Raw genomic sequence first — 19127 nt, forward strand, 5'->3', positions numbered from 1 at the left:
TTTATACCTCTTTATGTTTCCGCATTTATTATTCACAGATAATTAGTGCATAATACAGTTAAGAACACAAGAGTGCACAGATATCTAAGGCTGTTTCCCTTGACGGCCATCGAAACATTCCTTACCTTCCGAAAAAGCAGAATATAGCCGAAATATACATCCAATTCATTTGTAATGATCATGGGTGTATTATAAGACCAATACATCCATGCTAATGACCGAAATTAAATTAAATATAAAATATCGCGAGATGTATGACGTCAACCTTAGTGGTGAACGCGCAGTAGTTTCGACTGGAATCGGGAAACAACCTCTACCGACCTTCCTTTCATTCCCGTAATCCGTCTGCGTAGGGTGTGCTCCGGAGCTAGTCTCGGCACACATTTTATTATTATGAAACAAACCAAAAGCTAGAGCGCACACGCAGACATATTTTTATAAGAAAAATAAAAATCGGTGAAGCAGGATTTCATTTGCCAACCCACGCAACGCGAAGAAGACGCTGCCTTCGAAAAAGAACGAAAGACGGAACGAGAGGAACGTTAGCACGTTGAGCAGTTAGCGTCATTGTTGAAAGCGTGTGTGATTAACGTTAGTCAGTTATATTGTTAACCACACATTTCTCCCTTTAAGCGCTTTGTCATTCCAGTTACCATTGTAAATGAGAGCATTTGCGTCGTTTACTACCGGCAACTCAGCTTACTAACTGAAAGAGTGTGCGAGCCACATCGGTTAGGCCACGCTCCGACATTTTGCTAATCAAGCTAACTAGCCCACGTTGCTAACGGTTAAGATAGCTACTATTAAGTGTCTGCGCTGTCAATTTTTGTGAAGCTATCGGAGAGACCAAGAAAAAGAACCATTCCATATAGAGGGCTGATATTGGGTGACGGTTGTCGACAAAACATCGAGTTATTATAACCTTTCAGTTGGATTGTCTGTGAACACGCGTCGTCTGACATGAATCCCAGCGCGCCTAGCTACCCTATGGCCTCCCTATATGTGGGAGACCTGCATCCAGACGTTACCGAGGCCATGCTTTACGAAAAATTCAGCCCGGCTGGGCCCATTCTCTCCATCAGAGTGTGCAGAGACATGATCACCCGCCGATCCCTCGGATATGCCTATGTCAACTTCCAGCAGCCAGCTGATGGTAGGTTTATCCTAAAGTAATTAAGTAAGGACAGCTAACATGAGGGATGTGGCACCATCCTACTCCATTTTGACCATGGAGCATGCATGCCATATTATAGCATCTGTGTTTTAGATAGCACTATCGGGGGTTTTTGTCAGTATGTTCCTGTGACCTTATTTAATTATTTCAGTCATTTCAAGTTCTGAACATGTATTACACCTGTGATGAAGCTATTAACACGCCATGAAACATGATTTTATTTTTAACTTCTACAGATGTTATTGCATTGTGCCATATACTAACCAGACATGAACCCATTCTCATAAGTTTTGTCATCTGCTCACAGCTGAGCGAGCCCTGGACACCATGAATTTCGATGTGATTAAAGGCAGACCTCTCCGCATCATGTGGTCTCAGCGTGACCCCTCACTGAGGAAGAGTGGAGTGGGCAACATCTTCATCAAGAATTTGGATAAATCCATTGATAACAAGGCTCTCTATGACACATTCTCTGCATTTGGAAACATCCTTTCCTGCAAGGTAGGCAAAGCAGCATTCATTTTGTCTGCCTTTGCTTTTTGTTTGAGTGCTTTACAGACCACTACTTTGCATGACTAAAGATTGCAGCTGGTTGAATCTGATTGTGCGGGTCTGTTTTGCAATGCATGATGTTTAGGAATTGTTTTTGACATGCTCAAATCTCCTTTTTCCAAGGTGGTTTGTGATGAAAATGGTTCAAAGGGTTACGGCTTTGTACACTTTGAGACCCACGAGGCTGCTGAGCGGGCCATTGAGAAAATGAATGGCATGTTGCTCAATGACAGAAAAGTGTAAGTGCAGCTACAATTACACTCATTTAAATCAGTGTTTGGGGGTGTCTGATTAACATGAATTTTACATCTAATCAAAGTTTTGTGTTCATCTGCATCTTGTCTACAAACTCGCTTGACAATCATGTCAAATGTACCATTGGTGTTCTTACAACCTAGTTATGAATATCAAACCTTGCCAACTTTGTTCACCTGTAGAATATTCCAATATGCTCCATAAAGTTGCCAAAGCTCACATTACCACCGCAGGGTCTGCATTTAACTCAAAATGCATTCTTTAAATAATAAAATTTTTGCTGTTCAGGGTTAAGTGGTGCTATTAAAGTCTTAACACAGTGCAGGTGTAAAAAGCCAAGTGTGTCCTCCATTGCAGCTAGTGGTGGATAACACTTTTTTAAGTAAAATACATTTTCTCTATCGGAATAATAAGGTTTGAAGAGGAAAATAAAGAAATGCATTAGAGTGATATCCCTGAACAGCTTTGGGCAACATCTCAGGGCTGTCCATTGATAATTCAGCAAAAGCTACTTGAATAGTAGAATAGTATGGTAATTTAGGAGGCAAGGAAATAAGTTCAAAGTTTTGTCACAGCACGTGATTCTTTATTTTTTTAATTTTTCACATCATTTAACCAACAGATTTGTTGGACGCTTTAAATCGCGTAAAGAGAGGGAGGCTGAGCTTGGAGCACGTGCCAGAGAGTTTACTAACGTTTACATCAAGAACTTTGGGGAGGACATGGATGATGAGAAGCTGAAGGAGTTGTTTGGCAAATATGGTAAGTTGATGAGATTTCAAAGACTACAGGTTCACAATTAAGCATGTTACCAGTGTAGTTTGGCCTGTTAAATGTGTTGATAAGCTATTTATATTTTGTAGGTCCTGCACTCAGTATCCGGGTTATGACTGATGATAGCGGCAAATCCAAGGGATTTGGCTTCGTTAGCTTTGAGAGACATGAAGATGCACAGAAGGTCAGGATCAACTCCTTGTTCTTTTCTTTGGGGACATTGCCTCCTTCATATGTGTCTAAATCTTTGGAAAACATCCACTTAATTCCCAATATACCTCTGCTGTTCTTGAATCAATAGAAACACAGCTTCTGTTTTAGCTTGTTTCAGTGGATTTCTGCTTGTTTCATTGCAGGCTGTAGATGACATGAATGGTAAAGAACTGAATGGCAGGCAAGTGTATGTGGGCCGCGCACAGAAGAAAGGGGAGCGCCAGAACGAGCTCAAGCGCAAATTTGAGCAGATGAAACAAGATCGTATGACCAGATACCAGGTATGTTGGTCCTCAATTCTTTCAGAGGAGTTTCATTCAGTACATGATAAAATAAGGTGTTTTTTTTAGGAGGCATATCTGTCTAATACAAACTAACCCTAACAAATGGTTCAAATACACACATTTTGCTGCCATCCAAAACCTCTTATGGGTTAGTCCGTCTCGAGATAGAGGTGTGGTTGTCTATACAAGACTAAGAGTTGATTTGACTTATTCATGAGATTACATTCTCACGATCTATTTTCACATACTAGGGTGTCAACCTGTACGTGAAAAACCTGGATGATGGCCTTGATGACGAGCGTCTGCGTAAAGAATTCTCTCCATTTGGAACCATAACAAGTGCTAAGGTAAAGATTTTAGCACTTGTTTTGTAAGGTTGAAATGTTTCAGCACTTGCTTAAAAATTGAGTGTCTTATCACCATAAAAATCACCTGAAAATAAAACCTAAAATGTCAATATACATGCTAATCAGTTTCTCCTCTGACAGGTGATGATGGAGGGTGGCCGGAGCAAAGGCTTTGGCTTTGTGTGCTTCTCTTCCCCAGAAGAGGCCACTAAAGCTGTAACAGAGATGAATGGGCGTATTGTTGCTACAAAGCCACTGTATGTGGCCCTGGCTCAGCGCAAGGAGGAGCGTCAGGCCCATCTAACAAACCAGTACATGCAGAGGATGGCCACTGTCCGCGCTGTGCCCAACCCTGTCCTCAACCCTTACCAGCCTGCACCACCCTCAGGCTATTTCATGGCGGCTATACCTCAGGTAAGTCAGCCAATTTGCTGAGTATACATGACAAAAAAACCTATCATATTTTATGATACGTTGGTTGTAGGGAAGTGGATAATAGGAAAATAATGCTTCAGTTCCTTTGCAGTAAGAATATGATAAATATTTTTGCCTCCGTCCTTCCCAGGCCCAGAACCGTGCTGCATATTACTCCACCAACCAGCTGGCGCAACTCCGCCCAGGTCCCCGTTGGGCCACTCAAGGAGTGCGTCCTCAGCGTAAGTAGCCACATTTGTATAGCTCTTGAAATCTTGATCCTGCCTGTTGGTATTAATTATTGTTTTGCATTTTCATTAAAATACTCTTGTCTCCAGATCATTTATTTCTGCTGCTGTCATAATACAACATAGATTCGAGTTGGAAGGGTTTTGTTTAACTGTAAAAGTGCGTACGTAGCATCAGCACATTTATCACATTAAGTAAAAAGACTTATTGATTTCATGATTTATCAGCTTTATGTAGCCTACAGCTTCATGTATCGGAGAGATAAAGAAGCATATTGTTTTACTTCCACTTAATACCCACATGTCATGTTGCTGTACTCTGCATGCTCATGTCCCAATGTAATACTTGAAAACTTGAAATACTCGATACATTTAAACATACGCACCCAGTGTATATCAAGGTTAAATAATACCTTAACTTCCTGGCACTAATTCCATGTGATTATGTAGCGTTTCATGCTATTATTATAGGGATGCTAAGTGATACTGTAAATGAATGGATAACTCGCTTCCTCTTGTAACATTGAAAGAACTTAATTGTAACAACTTTATTATGGATCTCCATTTTTTTCCCCCCTCTTCCCTTAGACTTCCAAAACATGCCCAGTGCTATGCGCCCATCAGCTCCCAGGCCCCAGACCTTCAACACCATCCGCCCCACCACCACCACAAATACCCAGGTCCCACGGATGATGGCTTCCCAGCGTATGCGTATGTGTTTCAATTTTCACAGACAGAAGAATCTGCTATGTTTTGTTCCTGTGTTACTTTGTTTTTGTCACTAGATGTGCTTTTGATAACGTGCCTTTTTGTCCCTCCTCACCTCAGCCACCCAGGCTCTCAGCCAGCGCCCTACCAGTGCTTCAGCCGCTGCTGCCCCAGTGCGTGCCATGCCCCAGTACAAATATGCTGCCGGTGTGCGCAACCCCCAGCAGCACATGGCCTCCCAGCCACAGGTCACCATGCAGCAGGTAAGAATCTCATTGACTTTTTAAGGCATTGAAAAATATAAGAACACGATTTCATTCCTAAACATGGTTGTTGTATATTATTTTCAAATTCTCTGGTCCTAATTTAATAAATGTGCTTTTGACTATACTCTGTGATTCCTGACAGCAACATTTGAACCAGCTATATTTCTGTTTATAGTGCATAGTATATGTGTATTTAGTGCTAACAGTGAGGCAGACTGAAGCTGGGCTAGACTTTATAATTATTGCATTAAAATGCTTGTGTGAAGTTAAAAGCTATATTGTATGACAAATCAGTGAGCACAGGATGGTATTGGATTGCATTAATTCTGATCTCTAAAGTAATGGCCATTGTTCTCTAGAACCTGCCAAAGTTATATCTAACTAAATTCAAAAACAACTGTGAACCTGAGAATATTTAGATTGTGAATGACAAAACTCATATCTTTTTCCCATCTTTAGCCTGCTGTCCATGTCCAAGGACAGGAGCCCCTGACTGCCTCCATGCTGGCTGCCGCCCCCCCTCAGGAACAGAAGCAGATGCTGGGTTAGTACTTCAACTGCTCTGACTTAGGAGGATCTAACATGTAATGAAGTCTTTTAGGAAACCAATAGAAAAATATTTGACATCTTAGGTGTGGTTTCTTGACATTGAACTCAGTGGTTTTTAAAATGGTTAACTGTTCTTCCTCAGGTGAGCGTCTGTTCCCCCTGATCCAGAACATGCACCCCAGCCTCGCAGGCAAGATCACGGGTATGCTACTGGAGATCGACAACTCAGAGCTTCTTCACATGCTTGAGTCACCTGAGTCACTGCGCTCAAAGGTCAGTTAATGGCTAATCTGTTAGATATATCTCTGTGTATGCCTGTTGGCTGACAGTATTTTCTCATTTGAATTTGCTCATCATTAAAAAAAAAAAAAAAGTGTTCCTTTTTAGATTAGTAGTTCTCTAACTGGGGGCAGAAAGGCATAACAGGGGGTTGTGGATGCCAAGGGAAAAAATTCAACATAGATCCTTTTTCATTAGTTGCTTCCCCTATCATTGTTGAGGATTTATTAAAAAATTGTGTGTGTTTGCTCCTTATGCAGTGAGAAATGAAGTATTTTGTTGTTTCAGGTGGATGAGGCTGTTGCTGTGCTTCAGGCCCACCAGGCCAAGGAGGCTGCTCAGAAGTCCACCACCCCTGCTGGTGTTCCCAGTGTCTAAGGTGAGGGTGTGGGAAGGGTTTTATTCTCATGATATAAGTTGTAGATAACATGGATGAAAGGATATCATAAGTTAATGAACAACAGTGTAATCTTTGATGTGCTTATTTTTTTGTTACAGATTGAGCATTTTGAAACCTGCTTCACCGATGGAAAAAGAGAAAAAAAAAAAAATTAAACATTGAAAAACCTAAAACTCTGAAAACATCGCAAAATGATAAATTATTTCTTAAAAAAAGAAAAACAATTGAATCTGCCAGGTCTAGGGATGGTTTGACTAGACCTTGATCATAAACAAAAATTTGTTGAAAAAAATAGAAAAATAGATAAAAATCGAAATTATACATTTGAATGCATTCCTCTGTTTTATGTCATTTTACTGTGTCAGTGCTCAGAGTATCAGCCATGTTCAGGAAGGTGGTAGCTGAGCGTTTTGAAAGGTGATTTGTATCGTAAACTACTGGCTGTAATAAATTCTCATTCAAAATATATGCTTCTGTTTCATGACTGAATGATAATTGTCTCCATGAAATTCTATTCTTAAATACAGTAATATTAGTTCACAGAATATTTATACCTGTTTGATTATTGTATGTGTCTTTACAGGACACTATCAAATTTATGTAATTCAGCTGTGCTAATTGGTCAGATGTTTTTGTCTCGATGTGTTGCAGTGTCAAGTCAGTATTCATGTATTGGTCATATCTTGAAGCATGATGGTCTGTGGTCTACACAGATGATAATCACTGAACAGTTGTCCTCCACCAGGTGTCAGTATCATTTGGTGAGGGTTAATCCTTAACAATCAGAGCACTGGGACCTTGTACAAAGTTTTGTTACTGACTGTTTGAAGTTGTAGAGCAAACGGCAGCACATCTTTCAGGAATACAGTAACTGATGTTTGTTACATTAGTGAGATGTGCAACATGTTGACCTGAATGTGCAGTATTTTGTCCTAAAACCTAAAAATACTAGAGTAGAATCTTAAAAATATACTTTTTTACAGCACTAATTTTTAAAGGGGGGGGGGGGGGGGGGGTGTGCTACTTTATTCAAATAGAAAAACACAGGAAATAAGTTGTGGTAGACAGGACAGATGGCACGGGTTGAAAGTATGTTCAACTGAGGTTAGAGCATTAGAAATCAATTTTAGGTTGAAATGCATGGTTGTATCAGACTTCCAATGCTTACTTACTGACTAAATTATATCATTAGACAGAAAAGCCCATTTAATATATCACCACAATGTCCAACTCCATATGGTTCTTCCAGTGTCTGACACAAATAGGACTCAAGCTGAGCTCTTGTTTAAGCTGAACCACACTGAATATATTTCAAAATCTGAAACAGTACATGGCTGACCCAAAACAACTTTCCACAGGGATATCATGGGATTATCCAGATTTGATTCCAGTGTTGTTTGTTCATATCAGTTTATGCTTCAAAGAGAGTGGATTTCGAGTAAATAAAATTTCATCTCCACAATTTCATGGGTTCATATAAAACACCATCAATACTGTATGTGCTTTGTGTTCTGAAATGAGCCTTTATGCTGATTCTCATGCTTTTTCATTTGCTTTTGTGTAGCCTGGTTGTAAAGCCCTGCTAGTCAAGATGTAACAACCCAGCTCTACTAGGGGGGAAAGGGAAGCAATATAAAACTGGATAAAATTTGGTATGAACAATGTTACTTGTTGCGCTGAATATCTTTTGGAGGAATGGTGTTCATCTCTCCAGTAGAGTTCGGAGACTAGAACGCCTTTGGGATGTGGCAGGGAATGTGCAGCTGACAAATGCAGAAATCATGTGATACAATAATGTCAACATGGAGTAGAATCTCAAAGGAAAGTTTCCAACATCTTGTGGATGTATGTATTTTGAGGAATCCATGCCACAAAGAACTGAGGTTTTGAGAGCAAAGGGAGGCCATATTAATATGATGTCATAAAAGACTCAGTGAGTGTATATATTCATGTAATGTAAGGAACATCATTTCTGAGCATGGCTGATTATTTAGCCTGATAGATGATTTTTATGGTTGTTTATCCAGTCTCTATGGACAGAAACGATTGAAGCCCTTAGGCTTGAAGATGACATCAGACATCAAGATGCCCTTGATCTTTTTTTTTTTTTTTTTTTTTTTTTAATCTTTCTAAATAGAATTTTAAAAAAATATAATTAGAAACCACATAGAAAATAAATGACAAACACAGGAAAGATTGTGGAAGATAAGTTCCATTCCCTTGATATTAAATTATTATTAATAATATTATTATTATTATTATTAATAAGCTGTTTTACAGGTGGCATATCAGCTCTCTTGTAAAGACGTGACAGAAATAAAATAAAAAAAACTGGATCATTTGGCAGAGGCCTATGAATCTATAGTCAAAATCTCGCGATGCGATTTGAATTCCTGAGCTAGAACGAGAACAGTGAACAACAGAGCAAGCTCCATACAAGCTGTTGTCGTTCGAAACGGAACGGATAGGTGGGACCTAAGACAGAGGAAAATAAGTGCCAGTATCAGTGGGGACGTAATTCACGGCACTGCAGTGGGACAGCTGAGTACTCAACTTAAAATCGCATTTGGAAAGCAGAACCATTCCTTTCTTCTTTGTTACTGTCTCCGGAAGAAGTGTCACTAGCAACAGACGGTACGTTCTCATCGTTTCTAGCTAACCTTGCTAACCAGCTGCTAACGCTCGCTGTTTAGTAGTTAGCTGGCTGGCATTTTGGATACTTTTATAAGGCATGACAGACCTATGGAAAATTTCAACTGTTCCATAACTAGCTGTATTTTGCTACCGTCATGTGTCCTATTTTCTGTTTGGACGTGTACCAGATGGTGATCATTTGTGAGGTAACGTGAAGCGTATTAAACACAATTAACTACGTCGCTAACCTAGCTACATATTTTAACGTTATTGAGAAGTCGAAGTCAAGTAACCGTACAAAACGTAACGGTTGGCATTATCATAACGTTTAAAATCATAACAAATGCCTACAAATATATGATTTGCTAGACTGTAGTTTGCAGCCATTTAAAGACGTTGAGTTGTCTTTGACCAACGTCAAGTACTTCAGCAGTGCGTTCAACTTGGGCAGCAGGGCTGGTTTGCTAATGACTGCCATGACACGATAAAAACAGCAAGCAGAAAGAGAAAAAGTTGTGATTTCAGAGGGTTTTGTAACGTTACGTATGTTACACACAATGTGAAACAGGAACGTGTCAGTGATAGATTTGAGAAATGTTTGAGGTAGGTAGCTTGTTGCTTAATGTGTCTCCCTATTTTTGTGAAAAATATGAGAAATTGTTAAGAGTTTGTTGCATAATTAATTCTTCTATATTGTTAGGTTTGTTAGGAGTTATACAGACTACATTGTCACGACTTGTGATTCTTCTTTTACCTGCCAATCGAAAATAAGAATGTAGACTTGCAACTGCTCACTTTAAATAAAAATAACACATAATACAAATATGGATATGCAACTTGGACATATTACTTGCAATAAGCATATGAATTAGTAACCGATAACAGCAAATCTTAGGTAGCAGAAGGACTACCATGGGCCTTGGGTTAACCTGATCAGCCTTATGATACATCTTAAAAATAGGACTTGTATGTTTGTATGCCAGGCAATTACTTTACATATGAAGTTGACATGATTTTGCCATTAATCAGTCCTTACCTAAATCTGGAATCCATGTTAGAGCTCCTCTTATTCAGTATTCAGGTGAACTATTACTATAAATGTCTCCCTCAGCTACCTTTACTAAATAAGTTCCTAATCCTGGCTAAGTCTTTCATTATACAATGGTGACTGAGTATGTTTACAAGTAAGGTATTGTTTGATAGACTTTAGTTGCAGTCTTTCTGGGCACATTTGTATAGTATTACTCAGTGTACACATCACATGCTTGAGTTTCCATTAGGCCATAATTGACTATACCAAGTTGGTTAAGTCACTGTGACCTGTGTTATTGTACTAAATGTATACACTGTACAGAAGAGAAGAAATTGTGTCTTACTTCCCCAGCTGCCTGCCTGTGTAGTTGTCCTGCTTGTCTTATCATCCTTGGCTGAAGAAAGACTGAACACTTGGCTCATATGTTTTGACACACACTGTAGTTGCCCTGGCATTGTCATTTGCTTGTGTTGGGAAGGCAGCATATCAAAAATCTGTATGGATTATGCAGCCAAAAGATGTCATTAGTCTGGGTTCTCTTTATTGTGAGGACCAAAGCTTAGTCTAGAATACTGTTGTTAAGAAATTAGCCATAGTTTATTTTATTTCCCTCTTATTCATTTAACCAAGGATGTAAAGTTTTGCTGTTGTTAGGAAAAGGGGCCTTTTGAACACACACACACACACATCTCTACTGTTGGGCCTTAGAACTGACATTGTCATCACAATAATATTTATTTAATGAAAAGCTAAATTAATGGATATAGTTTATTAAAATGTCTGTTACAAGTACATAACCGAAATTCAGTAATAAGTACTTGGTTTTGTAATGCCAAACCAATGATGTGTACATATGTTTGCTCATCAAAAAAGTCACCATCTTGAATTGAATTTAAACTTGTTTGATTTATTTTCTCCATGTTGTCTGAACTGGCTACCATCTTATTCACTGATTCACTTTGCAATCTCTGTGATGTTCCCTAATACATAGTGTGTAATGTCTAATGCTCTATTTACACTACAAAGTGGCAGACAAATTGCAAGTGGAAAGAGGTTGAGGCAACACAAACACACTAAAACGCAAAACTTCTGCTATGTTTACGCTTGGCGTCCACACTACTCTGGAGTATTTCAAGCTCATAAAAGGGAGACTTTGGAAAACGCTGCAGGCCATGTTTTAGTTCAAAAACTCCATGTTTGCGTTTTAGTGTGGATAGGCAGAAATTGAGACTTGGAAACAATGACACAGACACCTATGTTCGCTTCCTGATTTGGTCTTATCAGTCATTACAAATACTTCCCTGATTCGTTACATTCTTATCATGTGACCTTTTTGCTGACGAAAACAAATTACATCAGCCTTGATTACCAGTAGTAAATGCAACATGGATACTGTATTACAAGCGTTGCTGACGTTGTTGTCTTTGCTAGCAGCTGTTGTGCATTTAAAATCTACATTTTATAAAGCTAAGAAATATGTGGTCTTACTCTTTGCCATTGCTGTTCCTCGTCCCTCGTCAAAGTATTTTCTGGAACTGAGCAACTGACTGCAGAGTGGACAATCTGCTTCCTGTTTACGCTGGCACGTGCATGTCCAGTGTACGTAAATGTTCATGTGATATGTGTTTTCAGGTGTGTCGTTATGGATGGAGATTATTTCTGATACGAAGTTAAAACACTCAGACAGAGATCGTTTTCTTTTTAAAACACTGTTTTAAAATGAGAACATAGTGTGTATGAGGGCTAACATAATTTCCTTCTATATGCCATATACTTAACCAAGAAATGATATATTATTTCATAATTTAGGAAAAGAATTGTAGAAAATTATTGCCAGTGCTTAATGGCTCAATTGTACAGATTTTTAATGGGACTCCCAACATTCATTTATGTGGATGAGACCACATGTATTATCATTTATGATGGCTAGAGGCAGCCCTCTAGAGTCATCGGTGTTTGGATGTCAGTGGCCGCTTTAGGCTTAGCAGCATGTTTTCCAGACCTGTGTGTTCTGAGAAAGAAAGGTCATTAGCCCAGCATGCCAACCTGGCAACCTGGCCTCTGTTCTCTGAGTGTGTTTTTGTCAGGACCTGTGTGACATCCCTGTCTTGCTCTATGGTAAACACAGATTCAAGGCTAGGTGGTGGTGGTCTGGCCAACACATCAGGGTGCTGTCCCTGATTATGACACATTTATGCATCGTGTTTGAACAGGCACATATGATATTGTGCTTAACTTCATATACATTTTTGATGCATTCAAATAGGATGGCAATTTGATTGATCTGACCAACTCCTTAGGTAGTTGGTATTGTGTCAAGTGTTCATAGATCTTGTCTAGCAAAAAACAGAATATCATATCTGAACTCCTCACAAAAAGGAAGACATCTTGAAGGCAAGGCAGAAGTAATTAGTACATTGAGAGGGCTTCTTTCATGAACTTTCATTTGCTGCTCATTACCTTTGCTACACATAATGAGCATTGGCAATTAATAGTAATAGTATTTGTGAAATAACAGGCACATTTGAGCCAGAAGTTTCTTGCAGATTTTAATCAGCTGTAGCTTGCTAGCACAATATATGCTACCCCTGAGTGTGTGTGGTAGACATAATGATTGTATCTGATATGTTTGAAAGTGATATCTACAGGTCCCAGACAAAAAGTAAGCATCATCTCCAGTACATGATCCATGTAGAACACATGGAAACAAGCTAGTTCGCCTTAGTATATACAGTATTATCAGAGTGTTATTTTTCTCAAACATAACCCTACATACTAACGATAAAATTCGTGCTTATTTGTTAGTATGGCATTTTAAAACATGTTTCACTTTTACAAGGGAAAAGACTGAGGATACAGACTAAACTTCCCAAAATCCAATACAGAGCATGAGAAAGCTACTAATGTTACCCTGAGGTCTGATATAGGGGGCTGGTTACCACATAGTGGATGTGCCAGTTGTGAAGCAAGCTTTTTATAATGTAATCCATAACTCCATACAAGATTGCAGCTAACTAATGATATACTATCCCTGGCCAGCTTTTACTGCTGTGGGTAGAAATCTATTCAGCCAGGGACAGAGAACTGTGAGAATACACACATTTGCATTTACAAACATTTCACAATGTACCATTATAAATCAAGCATTGTGGTGCTACAGAGATGCCCTGGCTAACAAATCATATTCTCTTGACATAAGGGAACATGCTTGTTTGGTACAGACCCAATCAAAAATAATTATCAATTTTATATTTAGTGAAAATGAAACACAAAAATGACCATTCCCACCAAAATCATGACTCATCGCAATAGCAGTACCTTTGAAAATTATTGCAGTATGATTTCTTTTTTTTGTTACTGTTGATTTCTAGCGATCACAATTGATGTGTACAGCCTGCTGCTTGCACTGCTTTAGTGACAGATGCTTATGTTTGAGCATATGGCAGCTAAAGAGATATTTAGAAAGGAGGCACTGATACATGAACTAGGATTTTTCTGGTACCTGTCTCTGGCTGGGATATTGAAGAAATGGCTGAATTGGTATAAATGGTATGGAAAAATCTCTACCAGTCAATGAATCTTATTACAGCTCATTACCAGCTGCGATAGCTGGGCTTGTATTGTTTTCACATCATTTGAGTTTATGTGTACGTGTGTGTGTCATCATGGCAAAATGTGGTCCGGGAGACACTGTAATGGGAACTAGAGGCGGTTTTGACTCTCTGTGTGTCTGTGGATAGATTTTGACACTGCCATAGCTTCACAAACTTGCAAGAAAAACTTTTAAAACTGCTAAAACCTGTAAAACATTTTAGAGGTGTGTAGTTGGGATCAAAATGAAAGCCAAGTTCAAAGATGGGTGTGGTCCGAACAAGGGTGCAGAAAGTAGTGAAAGGGACGATTGGCCCCCCACTTCACAACCCTGGTCCACATTCGTTTTTAGTCACGCATCACTATATCCCAATTTCAATCATTCCTTTCCACTATAAGACATTAGAAGCGACTAAGGACCTTCTTGCGATGGGATCACACCAACCGTGATGCCTGTAAAAAATGTAGTAACGACTACTGAGTACTCATGGGTTTGAAAATCAACATGTCATCGGGTGTCACAGCTAGTGTGATCCTTCTCTCTGTAGTTGCTTTATTGTCATATCACCCAAACTTATATATTCATATTTTTTTGTCTCTTCAGTATTACCAGGGGAAATATATCACATACTCCCAATATACCAGTTCATTCCATTCTATTTCACACCCTTTTCTTGAGCTCTTGGCTCTCAGCTGAGCAGAAATGCCAGGATGCTTACCTCATTTCCTCCCCTCTTGAGTGAAGTGAGGGAGGAAAGAGGGGAAGTCTGGGAGGAGGGGGGCAGCTGGAGACTGTACTGGCTTTGTTGGGGTTGGAAACTTTTCCTTTTCTTCCCCCTGTCGGCCTGTCTTGCCTCTCCTTTGTACATTAAACAGTGCCATCCCTGTTTACACTGCTGTTGTGGTTGTTGTTGTTTGCACTGTTTTTAATCCTTTGTATCTTGAAGGGTCAGATCCAAAACATAATACATGGCCAAGTTTTTGCTTATTTGTTACCTACAGGCTTTTTTATTTGTCTTCTATTTTAAACACGGAAGGATTCATTTAATCACACTAATATGATTTAAATGTCTTTGCTGACGACACTAGCACAACGTTAAACCTATCATTTAAATAGAGAAACTAACCACACTCCCCAGTTTTCAGCCTTCCCCACACTTTGGTGAAAAGGAAAGGACACTGTTTGACTTCATCCATCATAGGTCAATAGCTGTTCAGCTCGCCTGCCAGGAGGTTGCTCTGTCTGTTCATGATGCAGTGGAAGCCTCACTAATGCAGTGACTGTCCCCAGCCCCATAGAAGCCCTGGAATGTGCATAGAGGCAACATTACACAGGAGACAGGCAGGTCAGGAATGCAGCTGGAGTGACACTGACTAGCCGACTACACTGGCTCAGCTGCTGCATGTTTCACTGTTCACATTTGTCTACATCCTGTCTCATTCCTACCCTGTTAACGCTGTTGTCTCCCTGTGTACCTATACATCTGGCAGTCCATCTGTGAATATATTTGGTCTGTCTTTGTAACTAGTTGTATCTCTATCTCCTTGTGTGTCTATGTCATAGTGTTTTATTTATACTTTTACACGTTGCAACTATGTGAAATGGGATAAGTAATTTCAAATTGGGCTGTGACATGACTACCATGCCTGACAGTAGCTTTGCATGTATTTGTGTTTTATTTTTGTGTCATGCACTCAAAGAGCCTAACCCTGATGGGTTTACAATACACGAAAAGTACAGTTACTGTGGTCAAATATTTCATTACAAAATTGCAGGATATTTTTCAACAGAATATTATGCCTTCTCTCTCAAGCTTGGCATATAAAATCTGCTACAAAAATAGTTCCCCTCCTTATAGCATAACTCAAGTCTTTTCCAAAGATGAAGCATTTGACGTTTATGTCTGATGTTTGGAGGTTTCGATCCCATATCTCCACTACTGGCCAGAATTGAAGTAAATTTATAGACTCAAAACAATCAAATAGCTCCTTAATGATACACAATTATAAAGTTGTGTATAAATACGGAATCCTAGATTACCACTTTGTTGAACTTTGTTCAGTACGGATCCCAGTGCTCTACCTGCCGACTGAGTTAGAATCTTAACAGCTTCTTTCAATGTAATATTCTCATCTGCCATTTAGCCAAGATATTTGTACTGATCAGTATATGACAGCACTATTGAACTAGAATTTAAAACAACTGAATTTCTCTTTAATGATTTTGGTCTAAAATGTGAAATTTGTTTTGTCTTCGGTTACCACTAATCTCCATTCCAGCACCATTCTGCAAAAATGTTCAGCATCATCTGCAGATCTTTTTTATGTTAAGCAAATAAAACTATGTCTTGAATATGATAATATGCCCACAATCTGATCATCAACCTAATATCCCAAGCTAGAAGCTTTAATTTGACGTCATGAATCATTAATATAAAAGGAAAACAATGTTGGAGACAAAAGATCTCCTAAACACAGGTTACAGGTGCTTGATAAAGAGTCTTAATGGCATTATAAAACATCCACAAACAGACTGCTGATAGAGACCTTGCAGTCAGTTTGTGGGTGATTTCCTTTGCCCCACTCATATGTAACCCTGCACACACATTGCCTACCACTTATAGAAACGCAGTTCACCAGTGAGTCTCTGCTGGCTAACTTTAGACCTAGTAGAATCCCAGATCTAATTGTCAACTGTGTGGAATGATAGGCATTCTTCTGCACCGCTGAGTCACCCAGGGTGGTCCTCTCCTTTCCTACTCCTACTAATGAAAGGTGCTGTTTACCCTCGCCTAGGAAAAGACAAGGCTTGGACATGGAGGGTTGTACCCTATTTATAATTTCCCCTCACTTTCATACAAATGACACTGATTAAACTCATGGGCCTGTTATGGTAGTGTTTACAGAGGAATTTCTGTCAGCAGCCTCCTCACCCCACAAATAAAAGGGTTTTGTTGAACCTGTGTGGTACACGTGCAAAGTACCCCAGTGGTTGAATTCAATATCATATAATTTAACATTAGCTACTTAAATCTCCCTTTCCAGGGCTCTACGCTCACTTTTTCCCGGGGGAAAACTTGGCTTATATACAGTCAGTAGAAGAAACTGATGGGTCACAGAATATGACGGTAGGTTGAGGCCTTCCCAAGTTATCAAAAAAAGCCACAAGTTCTTACATTAGCAGGTATGACAGCAGATATTTAAACAAAGGATTTGTCATCCCCCCCTTCAAGTACCCTCATGCAAATATTGCAGTTGTTATGTTACCTCCACCAAGGGGGTTATGTTTTCACCCGTGTCTTTGTTTGTTTACTTGTCAGTAGGATTATATAAAAAGTACATAACTGATTTACACCAAACTGGGGATAGGGCATGGGCCAGTGAAGAACCCATTAAATAAAGTTGAAGGGGAACAAAGCCTATCACTCTAACTCAAAGGCACAACTCACAAATCTCTGCATCCTGTTTCCTCTTTGATTTTATTCTGAAAGTCCTGACCAGAAGTTGTGATTCTTATCTTTCTGGTACTTTCACGCTTCTTTGGGATGTTTGTCCGCTCGCCGCCGCCTCTTCATTCACAATGCTTTCTTATGTTTTCAAATTGTGTCACAACCAATCACTTTTTGCTTAGTTGGCTTCGACGTTGTTGTTATGTATATATGATGTGCAATATGTAAGTACTTCAATTTGAAAGTTCAGTTGCTGCTAACCAGATAGCCCTGGCTCGTCCCACCATGTGTTTTCCTGCCTGCAGGCAGGTCTCATCCTGTGGATGGACTTCAACTTCACCATCTTGGACTGCGGCTGTTGACCGTAGTTCTGCTCAGGTGGAGAACTGGTACATGTGGCGCTATGCCAAGTTCGCCAAGGCTGCAGAGCAGCACAAGGACTGTAATCACCAGTTGCAGTTAGCAGACTGTTTAACCATTAGCAATAGGCTGGTTAGCAGCAGTTGAAGACCAATTTATACATAATGTTGATCATTCAAAAGGGTTCACTTACTTTTTCTTGGCCTGAATATTTTTTCATATTCATGTAGGTGAAGAGAGAGATGAGTTTTTAGGGGAAAACCGCGAATCCCTGCTACAGGAAATCTGTGTTGCGTTTAAATGTCTAGTGTATCATAGTTCTCACTGTGTGTTGAATGAGAGTTGTACTCTCCCAGGCTGCAGTAGGTCAGCCGAGGTCGGTACTGAATGTGTTCTTTCTCTGGAATGCCTAATGAACTCTGTCCCCAAGGAAAGCTCTGGTACATTTACCAGCTCTCATCTTTCTATCTGCTTTCTCTGTTTGTTGTTCTTATGCATGAACATGCTTATGCAGACGGAAATTGTCACTGCACTCTTAAATGCATTTTCATTTATTAATCATTAATATCATACCCAGATCCTGCTCATTTCAGTTAGAAGTTGTCTTTGTATTGAGGATTACCCAAGATTACAGTCTTTTAATTTAATCTCTGTGGCCGTTGAAGTGGTGTGTCCAGCAGTGCTGCACCTTTCTCTGTCTTACAACACATGCTGTATTAGATGCAAGTTTAGATGCTATAAAGTATGTAGCATGTATATATGCACTATTTGAGCAATTAGAAATATTTACTTTTGCATTTAAGTTGCTTCTTGTGTCTCCTCCTTTGACATATTTTGCTTTTTTGGGAGTGGCATTATCACTTTGTGTTATGGTGACAGTAATTTGAAGTGCTCTATATTCCTGTTGTGTTTGTCCATTTATCTTGTTTTTTTTTAACATTTTTACTTTACTTTAGAAATAACACTACATCTCTTGAGGGGAAATGTACTGTAGTTGTATGAAAAGATGCCAAATCATAGGGAAAGATTTTGTACCAGGAAAGCTAACGGTTCTTCACCCCCCTCCATGTCTTACTCTCTCTGTTGTTACCTTGTCCTTGATTTCTCGTTACCCCACCCCCCACTCTTTCTGTTCTCCCTCAGTTCCACTCACATTGGGTAGATTTAGATTGTGTTGATGTACTGAAATCAGCCAGCTGAAAGAGAAAAGCCTTTACTGCTGACCACAGCTCCACAGACAATGAGCTGATATAGGTGTTTCATTTTGTGAGTGAGACATATCCAGGGCCTTCAGATGAGGCAGCTGGCCTAGTCTGTCAGCATCATCAGGCCTCTCATCACACACCCGCACACACAGCTATCCCTTCGGTAGCGATAAACCTGGACAGTCACTGCTTGGTTGATTTCGATGTGGTGGAATCTCAGCAGCTATGACAAAACTGTGACTTTTCTATTAAACATTTTACAACACTTTAAAGCCTGCTGTATCTAACTCCTCAAAAGTCTTTAAATGGTAGAGAGGGTTAACAATAAGGCAACATGTTAAGGAACATACTTAAGCATAAAATGTATAATTGTAAAATAAGTATTGTGTTAA

General features: G+C 39.5%; 2 protein-coding genes across 2 annotated transcripts in view; both read left to right on the top strand.

Annotated features, from left to right (window-relative positions):
- The first annotated feature begins 313 nt into the window (after positions 1-313).
- On the top strand, positions 314-6927 carry LOC111664133 (polyadenylate-binding protein 1A). Its single transcript, XM_023418608.2, has 15 exons — positions 314-1153; positions 1482-1675; positions 1850-1965; positions 2604-2743; positions 2845-2939; positions 3112-3249; positions 3504-3599; positions 3741-4013; positions 4165-4255; positions 4850-4972; positions 5090-5232; positions 5695-5779; positions 5927-6057; positions 6352-6442; positions 6562-6927. The coding sequence occupies exons 1-14, from the start codon at positions 961-963 to the stop codon at positions 6439-6441; spliced, it is 1908 nt and encodes a 635-aa protein (XP_023274376.1). The 5' UTR covers positions 314-960; the 3' UTR covers position 6442; positions 6562-6927.
- A 1949-nt stretch (positions 6928-8876) lies between these two features.
- Positions 8877-19127, top strand: part of LOC111664110 (E3 ubiquitin-protein ligase RNF19A) — a 29348-nt gene continuing 19097 nt past the window's right edge. The window contains exon 1 of the mRNA XM_023418577.2: positions 8877-9097. The gene's annotated coding sequence lies outside the window, so the exon portion shown is untranslated. The remainder of the gene's footprint in view (positions 9098-19127) is intronic.

Source organism: Seriola lalandi, unplaced genomic scaffold, assembly GCF_002814215.2.
Source record: "Seriola lalandi dorsalis isolate HSWRI2012SDOR001 ecotype SW California unplaced genomic scaffold, Sedor1 jcf7180002054583, whole genome shotgun sequence".
Lineage (NCBI taxonomy): Eukaryota > Metazoa > Chordata > Actinopteri > Carangiformes > Carangidae > Seriola > Seriola lalandi.